At 41.6% G+C, this 13,436-nt stretch overlaps 1 protein-coding gene across 5 annotated transcripts in view; it reads right to left on the bottom strand.

Annotated features, from left to right (window-relative positions):
• LOC140278577 (V-type proton ATPase 116 kDa subunit a 1-like) overlaps positions 1 to 13,091 on the bottom strand; it is a 53,558-nt gene extending 40,467 nt beyond the window's left edge. For 4 of the 5 annotated variants that reach the window (XM_072373613.1, XM_072373615.1, XM_072373616.1 and 1 more), the window contains exons 1-10: positions 13,008 to 13,091; positions 10,437 to 10,593; positions 10,073 to 10,151; positions 9,831 to 9,928; positions 9,551 to 9,679; positions 9,252 to 9,334; positions 7,904 to 8,030; positions 7,640 to 7,722; positions 1,726 to 1,819; positions 774 to 986 (exon numbers count right to left, since the gene is read on the bottom strand). In XM_072373613.1, coding sequence (XP_072229714.1) covers positions 774 to 986; positions 1,726 to 1,819; positions 7,640 to 7,722; positions 7,904 to 8,030; positions 9,252 to 9,334; positions 9,551 to 9,679; positions 9,831 to 9,928; positions 10,073 to 10,151; positions 10,437 to 10,553 — 1,023 coding nt within the window. In that variant the 5' untranslated portion in view covers positions 10,554 to 10,593; positions 13,008 to 13,091. The other variant, XM_072373614.1, reaches the window with a different exon arrangement.
• Between the last annotated feature and the right edge of the window lie 345 nt (positions 13,092 to 13,436).

Here is a 13,436-nt window from a genome sequence, read left to right as displayed (position 1 = left end):
GCCAGACAGAACGGTTCAGGAGGGCTTTTGTCGCCACAACCATCAGGCTTTTAATAACCTACAGTGTTAAAAACAGTCCTGTTCCTGCTTCTGAAGAGTGCAGATATATCTCTGCTTCCTCCTGCAGCTTACTGCTTGATTTGATTTTAAATCATTCCACTTCTTTCCCAAGTCTCTAATCTTATTCTTTTTATTCTTTGATTCCTTTTTTTTTAAGTGTGTACTTGTAAACGGTATTAGCCCTCCTGTTTGCAAAGAGAATCGGACAGAACAATGTCTCCTAAGGAGGTCCCTCCTTGCATTTTAGTGAGGACACAGAAGAATTAAATTCACTACTCAGTGAAGGGATGATGTGCAGATTGTATCCAAAGACCAATTGTTTAAATGCTTGCTTCTGAATTTTAACAGGCAGTGCATCCTCATCACGCAGAACAAAGCAGTATTAGTGAGAAGAAGTTCTTAAGGTGCCAAACGCGAGTCTGAGTGAGGTCAGACAGCTAATACAAAAGTCCTTGACCCATGACACCTCACCCATGCTCCAATCAACAAAGAAGAGGGTTGAACATTTTAGGAATGGCATGCCCTGCCAGTAACCACTGGTCTGTCTCATGCAACAATGGAGTGGTTGGTAAAACCAAACAACACAGTGTTTTTGACTGTCTGGTATTATGTTACAAAAGCATGGTAAGAGAAGCCACCTCTACAGTGGCTGATGGAGCCAAGGTTCTTTATAAAGAACAGACAGGTTAATAACAGAAAAAAAAATAACTCACAGTTCCTCTGCGTAGAGCAAATTGGATAGAGTCCAAGTCGGAGACTGGACACCACACCTCAGCAATCAGACACTTCTGGGTGACATCAATGTTGCAGAGATTGAGTGTATGGTAGATGGCCTTCATCTTCCTTACTTTGATGAACCATACTCGGGTGTTCTTAGAGGCAGCCTGAAGCACTCGCTGACGGTGGTCCTCTGTTTGGTTCAGCACCTATATTAGCAATGTGAAGGAATTTTTCAAGGATCCTGGTCCATTCACAAAGGTTGAACTGAACTGGGATTTCTGTGCAGACCACAGATGAGGCTTATATTGGTTGGCAACACTATACTACACTGATACCATCTCTTGCATTGCTCTGGAAAAGACTGTCAGATGAATGTTTGAAGAGGCATGTGTCTGCAGTGTAAAATATGTTGGGATATTACAGAAATAAAATCACCTTAATGCACCACACTTATATTAGATTTATGCACTCAATGCTATATTCTATGTGGGCCTATTCTCTGTTGTTGTTGGGCGTGACTTTTCTTGGGTGAGTCTTTATGGAAAAGCTGGAAACCACAAAGCTATGAGACAGAACAAAGGCCTTTTATAAATAAGAACTAATGGAGAAGAAAAGTAATTAGATTAAAAACAAATGTCATGCCGGAAAAAATTAACATGAGCTTGAACAAAGGCATCCTGTAGTACAAAGTTTTTGATTAATTTCCCATTTGTTAAGCAAGCAGTAGTGAAACAAAGAGTGTTAAGAGCCTTTTTAAGAATGACCTAAAAAGATAAGAACTGCATTGCTAAAAGTACTGTGGCTTAAACAATAAAGAGGTCAAAGAAATCCCTCCAAGGTCCACTGCCTTTTCCTATGCTTCAATTTTATAAAAACTCTCTGAGGTCTATTCATTGTCACCGCAATGCATCAACTAATGTGACACAAAGGCTATTTGTAACTTACCATCTGGAGGTCGTCAATGCGGCTATTGACTCCGGCCAGCATCTCTTTCCTCTCCTGAGGAGTCTCTGGACATGGATAAAGAGAAGCACGGAACCTGGAGAAATAGATCTATCATCAGATCATCAGATAGTTTTTTTTTTCCAGTAACAGGTAACCCTACTATTTCCATCATTACAACGCCGTTACCAGCAATCAAATGGGGCGCGTTATAATCTAGAGCTACTCAGTGAAGTTCTTGTCATCCGACTTGGCTCTCAGTCACAGGAGCAGCAAATCTGTTTATTTTTTTCTTTGGCGAGGGAGGAGAGAGGGGCAAGACAACCGCATAAGTGATGATGATTGGCTAAGGTAGAGTAAGCTTTCATGGTGAACCAATCAAAGGCACAGTTCATTTTACACACACGCACAGCAGCCCCACACACCCAAACTAGCACAGGTAGGCTGCCGCAATGGCGAGTCTGGAGGGAAAGCTGGCGTTTTCAAACTGGAAGTACAGACACTACTTTATTCTCCTTGATGTAAAAGACAAGAATGCACATTTGAAGTGTACATTATGTCCAGGAGTGAAGTGTTTGTCCTCGTCCATTGTAAGCAAGTTTAATCTAATGAAGCAGCTCTCAACGGCACATGCATCTACAATATAGTGGCCAAAAACACTGTTGTTGACACCTTTGATGATGATAGCAGGTCAGGTGTGGCTAGTGTGAGCTCCACTAACAAAGAAGGACACGGAGCCACATCATGGCTGCAGCTTCAAACTTGTAACACAGACTGAACTGAATGGAATGATAGGCAGGTATGTTGTTGAGAACATGCTCCCATTATAAACAGTTGACTCAGACTCCTTCAGAGCCCTCATTGGCTTGTGAAACCCACTTAGAAAAAAACCTAATTCTTAGACATATTTAAACTAAAAAAAAAAGAGTAACACAACAGTTACTTTACCTGGTAACTAGTTACTTTTATAGTGGAGTAATTCAGTTACTATTGGGAGAAGTAACTAGTAACAATAACTAATTACTTCTTCAAAGTAACGTGCCCAACACTGATTATAACAAAGTGGAAGCGATTGGAAACAACAGCAACTGAGCCACGAAATGGTGGGTCAGCGGATGCTGAGGTGCATAGTGCGCAGAGGTCGCCAACTCTCTGCAGAGTCAGTCGCTACTGTTGAGTTGAGCTGCAGGCCGCGCCCTCTCTGCCTGAGTGCATCAGGTCTGGGTGTCTCCAAGCCTCAAGGCAGCAGATTGAGTGCACCAGGTGGGGGCGATTTGGTAATCAGGGGGGTTAGGAGAGACTTACTCACATGCCAGTTAGAGGAAAGCAATGTGTTAGACAATGGTTGGAGAGGCAGCTAGACACCTAGCTGTGACAAATACTGCACAGAGATCCAAATAAAACTAAGACAGAAATGTTGCTGTTGCTGCTAGAAGTTCAGCAAATACATGAAAAAAACTGCATTATTGTTTGGTGGCATAAAGATTTTTAGTATGACGTGAGTGGATGGAAGATAGCCTCCAACACATCTTTAGGGCACTTCAAGTATCTGGTCATTCCTTTCACCCTCACAAATGCCCCTGCACTCTTCCATGCCCTCGTAAATGCATCTATCTGGATACTCCTCATAAGAGTATCTAAATCTGTTTGTGTTTGTTTACCTAGATGACAGTCTGATTTTTTTCTTAATCTCCCACAGAGCACAGGCAACATGTCTGTAAGGTTCTCCAGAGACTCCTAGAGAATCATCTCTATACCAGGGCGAAGAAGTGCGAATTCCATGCATCTTCAGTCACCTTCCTCTGCTACATTTTCCAGGGTGGGTGGGTGAAGATAGACCCCGGACAAAATAAAGGTGGTGGCTGAGGGTCCCACTCACACAAACCACAAGCAATTACAAAGATTCCTTGGTTTCGCTAACTTTTATTGCCATTTTATTCACAATAATAGCATCGTTGTTTCCCCATTAACCAAACTAACCTCCGTTAAGACCACCTACAACTGGAACCCTGAGGTTCAGCCTTTCAGCAGTTAAAGGACAGATTCACATTGGCTCCCATCCTTATCTAGCCTAAACCCGACCAGCAGTTCATTCTGAAAGTGGATGCCTCAGACTCTGGTGTGGGAGCTGTAGTGTCAGAGATCCGAATCAGAGGGTAAGCTGCATCCCTGTGCATTCTTCTCCCGGTGGTTATCACTAGCTGAACGGAATGATGATGTGGGCAATTGGAATCTCTTGGCGATCAAGTTAATTTTGGAAGAATGGAGGCATTGGTTAAAAGGAGCCAAGCAGCCTTTCATTGTGTGGACCATAAAAACCTTACCTATCTTCAAAATGCTAAGAGGTTAAACTCCCACCAAGCCTGTTGGTCCCTGTTTTTTGGTCGTTTTACTTTCTCCATTACTTACTGTCTAGGCTCCCGTAATGTCAAACCAGACGCCTTATCCCGACAGTTTCCTTCTTTGCTCTGAGTTGGAATCAGAGGAACCAGCACAGATTCTCTCCTCGACCTGCCAGGTGGGTGACATCACTTCCCCCGGATCCTGGTGGTCTCCCAGAAATACACCACGGAGTATATCTCTGCCTCTTCCATGTGCGCCAGGAGTAAGTGTAGCAATCGACCCCCATCAGGTCTCTTGCAGCCTCTGGAGGTCCCCGGTTGACCACAGGCTTACTGTCCTCTTAATGTAAAGCCACTATTCTCACCATCATCGACAGTTTTTCTAAAGCTGCCACACTTGATCACACTACATAAATTCCTGTCATCCTCCAATACTGTTGATCTGCTAGTGCAACATGTCTTCTGCCTTCATGGCATTCCCGCGAAAATAGTGTCCGACTGGGGGCCCCAATTCATCTCACAGGTATGGCGGTCTTTCTGTGCTGCTCTGTGTGTCTCCACAGACTGAAAGACTCATCAGGAGCTCTCCGCTGCATTACCGCCAACAACCCTTCATCCTGGAGCCAGCAGTTGAGTTGGATTAAGTGTGCGCATAACTCTCACACTTCCTCTGCCACTGGACTGTCACCCTTCGAGGCATCACTCAAATGATTTGGACTCAGACTCGTGAGGCCCTGCCCCGCATGGTGGGACACAACCACCATCTGGCGGTTCGACACCAGGTTCCGGTACCACAGTACACACCTGGTCAGAAGGTTTGGCTGGCAGCCAAGAACAGATGCAAGGGGTGATAGGCTAAAAGCACACCCAGTTACAGCACTCAGTGAAGCAACTAACAACATTCTGAGGAAATGGAGGGTGAAGAGGCCGACAGAAACCTAATTAAGGTTTGCTGAATTACTTGTTTCAAAATGGATGTAAGTTAGAGGCCTACTCTGGAACCCATTTAGGCAGCCTGGCATGTGGCCTCAGAGGCACAATGTGTTCTCTGACAGTTTTAACTGTTTGTGTTGTTTTCCCCCTGTTATGGTTTGAGCTACAGTAAACGCAAGCCTCCAATTGTAGCAACACCCTAGGCACATGCAAGCAACCCCAACCTAACATCACGTTTCATCAGATCGAGCAAGTGAAGCACATCATAGAAATAAGAGGGCCAGCAAATCCCAACCCAACAAGGGAGACAAGGTAACGGTGAAGTTGTATGAGAGAGAGAACACTACCTTCCTCACTGGCTTATGTGTCACTGGCAACTGCAGTGATAATGATCAATATTATTCTGCAAATGAGAAGTATCTCCATACTGGATTTCCCTGTCCTACCTGGGGACAGGTTTTCCTGAACTATTTGACAAACCCATATAATAAAAGAAGACAAAGATGGAGTATGGTAAGGAGAACAACTACATTCCCGTGCATTGATAACTGCAATCCAGTGTATGTAACAATCAAAAACCCACAAGCGCAAAAAGACTCTGGGACATACACCCTTAGTTGTAATAACTTGGGTAGAGATGCGCAGGTACACTTAGGCATCTTTGTGAGCCGCTGTCCAAGAAGTACTATTAAAAATACATCTGTAGTCAATACTACCAATGTTATGACTGATAACCAATCCATCCCCCCTCCACCACCATCTAAGGCCACAGTAACCTAACTGAACAGTTCTGACTTCCAATCTGTGGTAACCATTGAAACTGCTTTCGCTAATAAGAATACATGGACGGATTGGCTCATTTTCTCAGCCCAAAAGATGGAACAAAACAAGATTGTTTAGCTTGTGCCACAGCTTGGCCAGGTTTGGGCACAATCCATTCCCACTGGATCTATATACTGATCCCACCGGCTATAAGTCTGTCTTACACATTTTCAATGGCTACCACAGACCTGTTTTACCTGAGGAAACACTGGACAGTTTTGTCGAAGTTGATGACAAGATGCTTGGTCGAGATTTCTCCCAAGTAATTCCAACTACCTGCCTTTTATATCCAGTTCCAACACTTTTCATGAATCCTTTGACAGTGAACTTTTAAAAATTGTGAGTTGTTCTCTTCAGACGGGTATCCTTCCCTCTGCCTTTAAAACAGCTGTGGTGATACCCCTTCTGAAGAAGAGCAATCAGTATCCTGATGTTTTTAATAACTACAGACCTGTGTCCAACTTGCCATTTTTAAGCAAAATTAAAATTTTGCTTAAAAATGCTTTAAAGATTTTTTGAAACTAAAAATAATGTTGGTGAGAAATTTCAGTCTGGTTTTAGGATGAACTACAGTACAGAGACAACCTTGTTAAAGATCCTTTGTGATCTGAGGTGCAACTTGGACTCACACAAGAATTTAGTCATGGTGCTACTGGCTCTAAGTGCAACCTTTAACACAGTAGATCACCACATCCTACTGAACAGACTTCGACACATGGTTGGCCTCTCCGGCATTGTTTTTAACTGGTTCAAGTTCTATCTCACAGATAGAAGATTTCTTGTAAGTATGGATACATGCTCCTCAGGGATCCATGAAATCAATTGTGGTGTGCCCCAAAACTCAATTTTAGGCCAAATGTTTTTTAATCTATATATGCTTCCACTTGGGGATGTCATTAAGAGACATGGCATTCATTTTCACAGCTATGCCGATGATACACAGCTGTATATTGCCATGTCTCCTGTGTCAATTTGCCATGTGTCTTACATGGCAAATTGATGTAATTTTAACTGTATTTTAGACCGTAAATCTTGGATGGCAGAAAACTTCTTGCAACTCAACCAGGACAAAACTGAAGTCTTAGTTATTGATCCGGAGTTTAAGAGAGAGAAACACTTGTCAAAATTACATGAATTGCCTGGGCATCATTTTTGACTCTGAGCTTAGTTTTAGCCTACATGTTAAGCATGTAGTTAAAATAGTTTTTATCAACCTAAGAATATAGCCAAAGTCTCTCTCTGTGATCAACGCAGAGATGCTGATGCATGCTTTTATTTCCAGTCGCATTGACCATTGTAATGCCTTGCTTTCTGTTCTTCCCAAAAAATCTATCTCACACCTTCAACTGCTACAAAACTTGGCTGCTCGCATGTTGACGAGGACCAGAAAGTTAGTTCACACTACACCGATTTTAGAATCACCGGATTGATTTTAAGTACCTTTTAATGGTATTTAAAGGTCTTAATAGGCTTGTGCCTTCTTAACTCACAGACTTGCTTTTACCCTATGAACTCTCACAGGCCCTGAGGTCCCTTTATAGTGTATCCTGCAGGTAGCGGGTCCATGAGAGGAAGGTCCCATGTACCTCCTTGCCAATAAACTTCTCTCCCAGGCCTGGGAGGCCATGTGAAGCCCGCGTCTCCTTTACCTGGGTGAGGTAACTAAGCCCCGTGAATTTTACATCATAAGGGTTTTTTAATCACACTTTGTCTGACCCCTCATCAAGGACCAATTTGCTTTGGGAGACCCTTCCATGGTCAAACTGCTAATAGTATTAGGTAATACCAGGAACAACAGATGGATCTTGTGTGACACCCACCCCTCACAGATCTTCTTCACCCTGTTCTTCAGCTGGTCACCCTGGAAGAAGATGATGAACACTGATTTGTGGACTTGGTCTCCCTGTCAGAAAGATATGGAAGTATTAAAATACAGATCGCTGTTGTGTATTTAACTTTAATTTAATTTTCCAAGAACTATTGAACCCTTGTGTACTTTTGCATCAGTGTTATGTAATTGTTATTAATTCCTTTCTTGTAATTCTTTATCCAAAATTGTTCTCTGAAACTGTTTGTGTGCTGACCGTGGTCGGGTCCTCCAGAGGGTCCTCAATCTCTGCCTTTCTTAAGAAGACATTACCGCGGCACACTCTCCACAGCATCCTCTCAAAGGTGGGAATCCTCTCCCTGCTGATCACTCCTGCCACAAACCTGCATACACACAACATACACAGTCTCAGAGAAGATTTAAAACATTTTAAAAAACTATAGCATATATACAGTGTCTCTCTGAGGACCAAGAAATGCAGCAGGACTATTTGTGAGATTGTAGACAAATGAATATTTTACTTCTTTACTTTGGCTGTGGTATGTATGGTGCTTGAGGCTAGCTTACTTATAAGGATAGCTGTCAGCTAGAGTGGCAAATGGCAAATCCAACAGACTATATTGACCTTTGAGATTTTTCAAGTTCTTTTCAATTCAATCAGTTTAAACTAGGACATAAGTAGTTTTGCTAAATTACCTTTATATATACTTATAAATAACTGAGTTTTCAGTTAGTTCCACATTCTAAACTGGTATAGAGTCAAATTCAGTGTTGTGCATTTTGAGCCATGTTATGAATCACCCTTACACCTCTATCTGGCCTGATGAACGCAAAATAGGTGTTTTGTCACTGTAGTTGTTTTGTGGGGTGGCTGTAGCTCATCGGCCCAATTGAAGGTCATGGTTCAACTTCTGGCTTCACTGGATCACACGCTCAAGTGTCCTTGGGCAAAACAATAGTGACAATCCCACTTTGCCTTGTATAGCTTGCACTGTATAGCTTGTAACTTGTTAATGTGCATAGAGATTATTGCAATGACAGTAAACTGGTAAGTACTTTACTTCTTTATAAAGTACCTTTTAAAGTCTACAACAAAGTACCTTACATGTATTTCTCATTCACCCATTCACACAAACGGTGCATCTTCTATTTTTTATATTGAGTATGAAGCCTTCGGCTTTACAATCTCACACCAATTAACATATCTGGGGTGATGTTGGGACTTGCCAAAGGATATCTCAACACATGAATCTGCTGCAGATCCAACCACCAATCCACAGCTTGGAGGATAACCAAAGTAGAGTATAGTGACCTGTGGCTTTGCATGGTGCTGGCAAATGTCCTAAGCCTCCTCATATCTTTACATTTTGCAGGGATAACAGGAAATAAGTGAGGGCTTGATCAACACTTTTGCCCAGTACTGTATGCAATCTCTCTAAATAAATATTTAGTTGATTTTTTTTTATTCAATCAACCCAGTGACATTGAAAAAAAGTCTCATTCAAACTACATACATTCATGCGTACATAAGTTGTAATTCATGCAACTATTGTGGCACTTGACAGCTATTTATTTTAGAAGATGAAGCAGCTCTAATGTTTTACCCTAGTCTGAGTGGGGCCCCACGCCCCCCCTCACTGCCCTCCATTAGAGCTGAGGACTCTTCTAGCAGGTTGGGATCCTCCATCTGTCAAAGATATCTTCATTATCTTAGTTGTTCAAATATGATGATCATTAATGATTGCGGTATTGCTGGAGTAAAGTCTGACAAACATCTAAACATCTTCCAGTAAAGCACATTCTGTGACTGATTCACAGTCTACTGAACTACCAGCAAATGTTTTAAGGTATTAGCACACATATCCTTAAAGATTTATAAGAATCTGGGCTGACGTAAGCAGACCTCATCAAAGAACTGCTGTGTTCGATGCAGGATGTGTTTTAGCTCTGTTAGCTCCAGGAAGTTCTTCTTCAGGGCTTCCTGGTTAGTGTTGATCTCCTTTAGTTCGTTCTCCAGTTTCTCAAATGTGGCCTGCCAGGCAGAATAAAGATACAGTTACTGTTAGGTTTTACTGTCAGTATCCAACCTGGACAGTATGTTATGTTGCAGAATTTTGATAGATGCATAGCACAAAATAGTTGTATTAATACTAGAAAGATCTGACTGAGTGGTCATTGATTACCTCCAAGTCAATCATGTCCCTGGGGAAAGGAACCTCTGGATTCTCCCCAGTATCCACCATGGGGATGTTAGCTTTTTTTATCTCCTTTTCAACAAATCCTGTTCAGCAGAGAAAATCAAAGATTACCACATTTTTACAGTTGAGAAACTGTGACATTCTTCTCATTGACATTATCAGAGATGGACTGAATCAGTCTTCATCTCCTGTGTTTGGCTGCACATTTCATTTGTCTCATTACTTACTCAGTTTCCTGTCCATCTCCTCACATCTTCTCACTTCATTCACAAATTTGCGCTGAAACACGTTTACATCTGGATTCAACTGAAAGATGAAACAAACAGGAAAAATACATGACAAAAAATACTTCTACTTTTGATCTTTACAATCTTCCTTAGATTTGGGATTACATATTACAGAGATAGGTAATACCACTACATGTCCTCTTCTCTTTGACTTTCGTATGACTTTCTTTAAAACTGATAAATAGCTCGTAGTGGAGGATGCTCTCCATGAGCTTTCAAGTTTAATGAAAGAGATTGTTTCATTTATCTGAACAGTTCTACTACTAACAAATACTATTTGTAGCTTGACATTCTTTGGACTCACATCTCTGAACTGGACCATGCCCAGTTCTCCCAGCTCGCTGACACAGCAGTAGGCTGCCTCTGACTGGAGAAAGAGCTGAGCCAAGGTCATCTCCTCGCTCCTGAAGAGTTCCCCCATGATGACCACCTCACTCCACCTTACCTTGAAAAAAGTCTCACTAAACCAAGGAAAGGGAGACAAAAATAATTAGGAGTTGCTTTATTATAACTAGCCCTAGCCCTGGTTTCATGGGTTGCATCTTCATTGCACTGGTTAGTTTCAGCCACTTTGTTATACTGCTAATAGCCAATCACGGATTCCAGATCAGAACTCTTAAGAAAACAGAAAATGGATGCTTAAACAGTAACCAAAAAACTTATGACAAATCATAAACGTGCAGCTGAAAAACACTATATCAAAACACTTCCTGGGCTGGGTTTAGACTTTAATATTACTTGGTTAGGGATGGAAATCACAATGACTTGGTTGAAAGCATTCATGGCATTACAATGACATTTTTCACTTCCTAGTTGGGTTTAACAATTATTTTTTAAGATGACTACTTGGTTAAGGTTAAATACCAGTACATCATGGTTAGGACAGCAATGCGTATGTTTCACAATGCCCCTGAAAGCTTGATACTATTTTGATACTTTGTGTGCAGTTGCTGTTACAACCACTGAATGATTTAATGGTCAGCACTTACACAGCACTTTTCTCACCTTATCTAGGTTCAACAAAGTACCTCACAATGCATTTATCAATAATATAAAACCTTCATACAGAGCTTCACATACATAAAAAAACTCCAAACTCAGCTTGGGTCATCTACCTGAGGCCTGGGGGTTCTAACACTATATTAGCAGTTATAGAACTGCGCTCCTCTGGACAGAGATCTATGATATTGTTCCTGGCATCTGTTGAGGTCCCTTCTCTCAGTTTAGCAGTCATGGCTCTGAATGCTCTGATTATCACTGGTACCAATGTTTTCTTCACTTACCATATCTTTTTTACTTCCTCTTTCATAGCTGACAGGTTGTCATTATGATATGTTAGTGAAAAGCACAACAATTACAACATTTGCTGAAGCTCCCGACAAGCAAACATTACCTTCACCACCAACCCCTCCCACAAAGTAACCACATCCAGCAGCAAAGATACAAAGAAAAACAGAAAAAGAGCCAAAACAGGACTAAGTCAGACAACTTTTGGGCAGTACAGGACTGAAATGTGATGAAGAACTAACGAAGCTATAGCTATAACCTTTGTCAGCTAATTCCATGATGTTGACGTGCTGTATGTATTACTGCTGTGCTGAGTGTGGATTACCCATCAGAAGCAGCGACTTAACAAGGACACATGTTTTTTTGCCAATGAGGCAAACCCCCATGAAAAACAATAGCTACTGTGTCTGTGCTGAAAACCGAGCTAATCGTATATTGTTAATTGTACACATGTAAAGGTAGCTCTGTTATTGTGACCAGCTTGAACAGTATCAGATGTAAGATCAAAAGCATATGATCATCTTATTGTTAGTTTTTGGTTGGTCATTTTTCTTGATGATTTTTCTGTTAGAATGAAAGGACAACATCTGTTCAGTGAATTCAGCTACACTCACAGGTGCTATGGTGTCCAACAAAGAAAGTTATAAGTGGCAGAATGTCTCAACTGTTTAACACAATCCCCAACATCATAGTGTCTGACAAACCTCACTTGATTCTCCTCCCATGCATGTGTAAAAGGATGAAGATGGATCCAATTAAATGACCAGGTCATACTCTTATAGTTAGGTTATAGTATAGGCTCAACTTTAACTGTACAACCCCACCTCTCGTCCGATGACAGCTGGGATAGGCTCCAACCCCTCCACGACCCTGAGTTGGATTAAGCGGGTATAGAAAATGGATGGATGGATGCTATCTTTATGGTCTGGCTGAAATGGCCTCTTACTAGTCTGCAACTTCTGTCTACATTAGGTTATTATTATCATGCTACAAATTCATGCTTCCATTTTACCATTACATCTTTTTTTGTGCAGCCCACAAACATAAAGGCCTTTCTACATTGAATTTGTATGTCCCACCATGTAAAAACATGCATGTTTGGTTAAAGTTTGGGGAGGGGGTCGTTTCCTCATTCTGCTCCTTCTTAACCCCGAAATATCAGTCATCTGGTTTACTGATCATGATGATTAATATTTCAGTTGAGCTTTTAAGAAGCCGCCATCTGGCTTGCATGTCGCAGCATCCCTGCTGCTGCTGCTCTGCCCTTCACGGCTTCTCACAAGGACGCCATGATGCTGCAGTCACGACCAGCGACGACATGATTACCGCTCCATCCGTGGCATACACAACGATAGTTATAAAATCACTTACATTTCAATATCCATGATTTTTTTCTGCTGTTCAACGGCACGACGCTGAAACGTGCCTTTCCCCCACAGAATTATTTACTGTATTAAAGGTTATGACGAGAAAATCTTCTGCAGGACACAAATGTTATCATGCTTCCCACGCTCGTGTACGCGATAAATATCTCACTAACACCATGAAATAGTGAGATATCCTGAAATGAAAATATCTGTTTACTCACGTGTAAAGATCCCGCGACACCGAGGTGGATGCTGAATGCTGGATGCTGGATGCTGTGGTCCAAGGCGGGTGATCAAGCGACGTGCGTCCATCTACCCGAACAGAGGACTTCAAAACAAAAGACTTGTGTCTTTATCTTAAGATTATGCAGTTTTCTTTTATCATGAATACAATCTTTATGGGTGATGGTTGCACATTTAAAATGTAACCCATCATCATTGCATTCATTTGCGCTTTGCGTTGCACAAAAGAACTCATATAACTGTGACTTTATTTTGAAAATATAAACCGGAAGATTTTTTTTTAATCTATTGCTTTACATGGTTGGACGAAAACTTCAGGGCGGCTCTTCAAGTGACGCAACATACACATTTCTATTGAAAACGATTGAAGAAGAAGTAGAAGAAGAGAAGTGTGGCTTAGTTTGATC

Source organism: Leuresthes tenuis, unplaced genomic scaffold (assembly GCF_036924035.1).
Source record: "Leuresthes tenuis unplaced genomic scaffold, fLeuTen1.0.hap1 SCAF_20, whole genome shotgun sequence".
Lineage (NCBI taxonomy): Eukaryota > Metazoa > Chordata > Actinopteri > Atheriniformes > Atherinopsidae > Leuresthes > Leuresthes tenuis.
The sequence above is the reverse complement of the archived record's forward strand: the minus strand, read 5'-3'. Positions and strand labels throughout refer to the sequence as shown.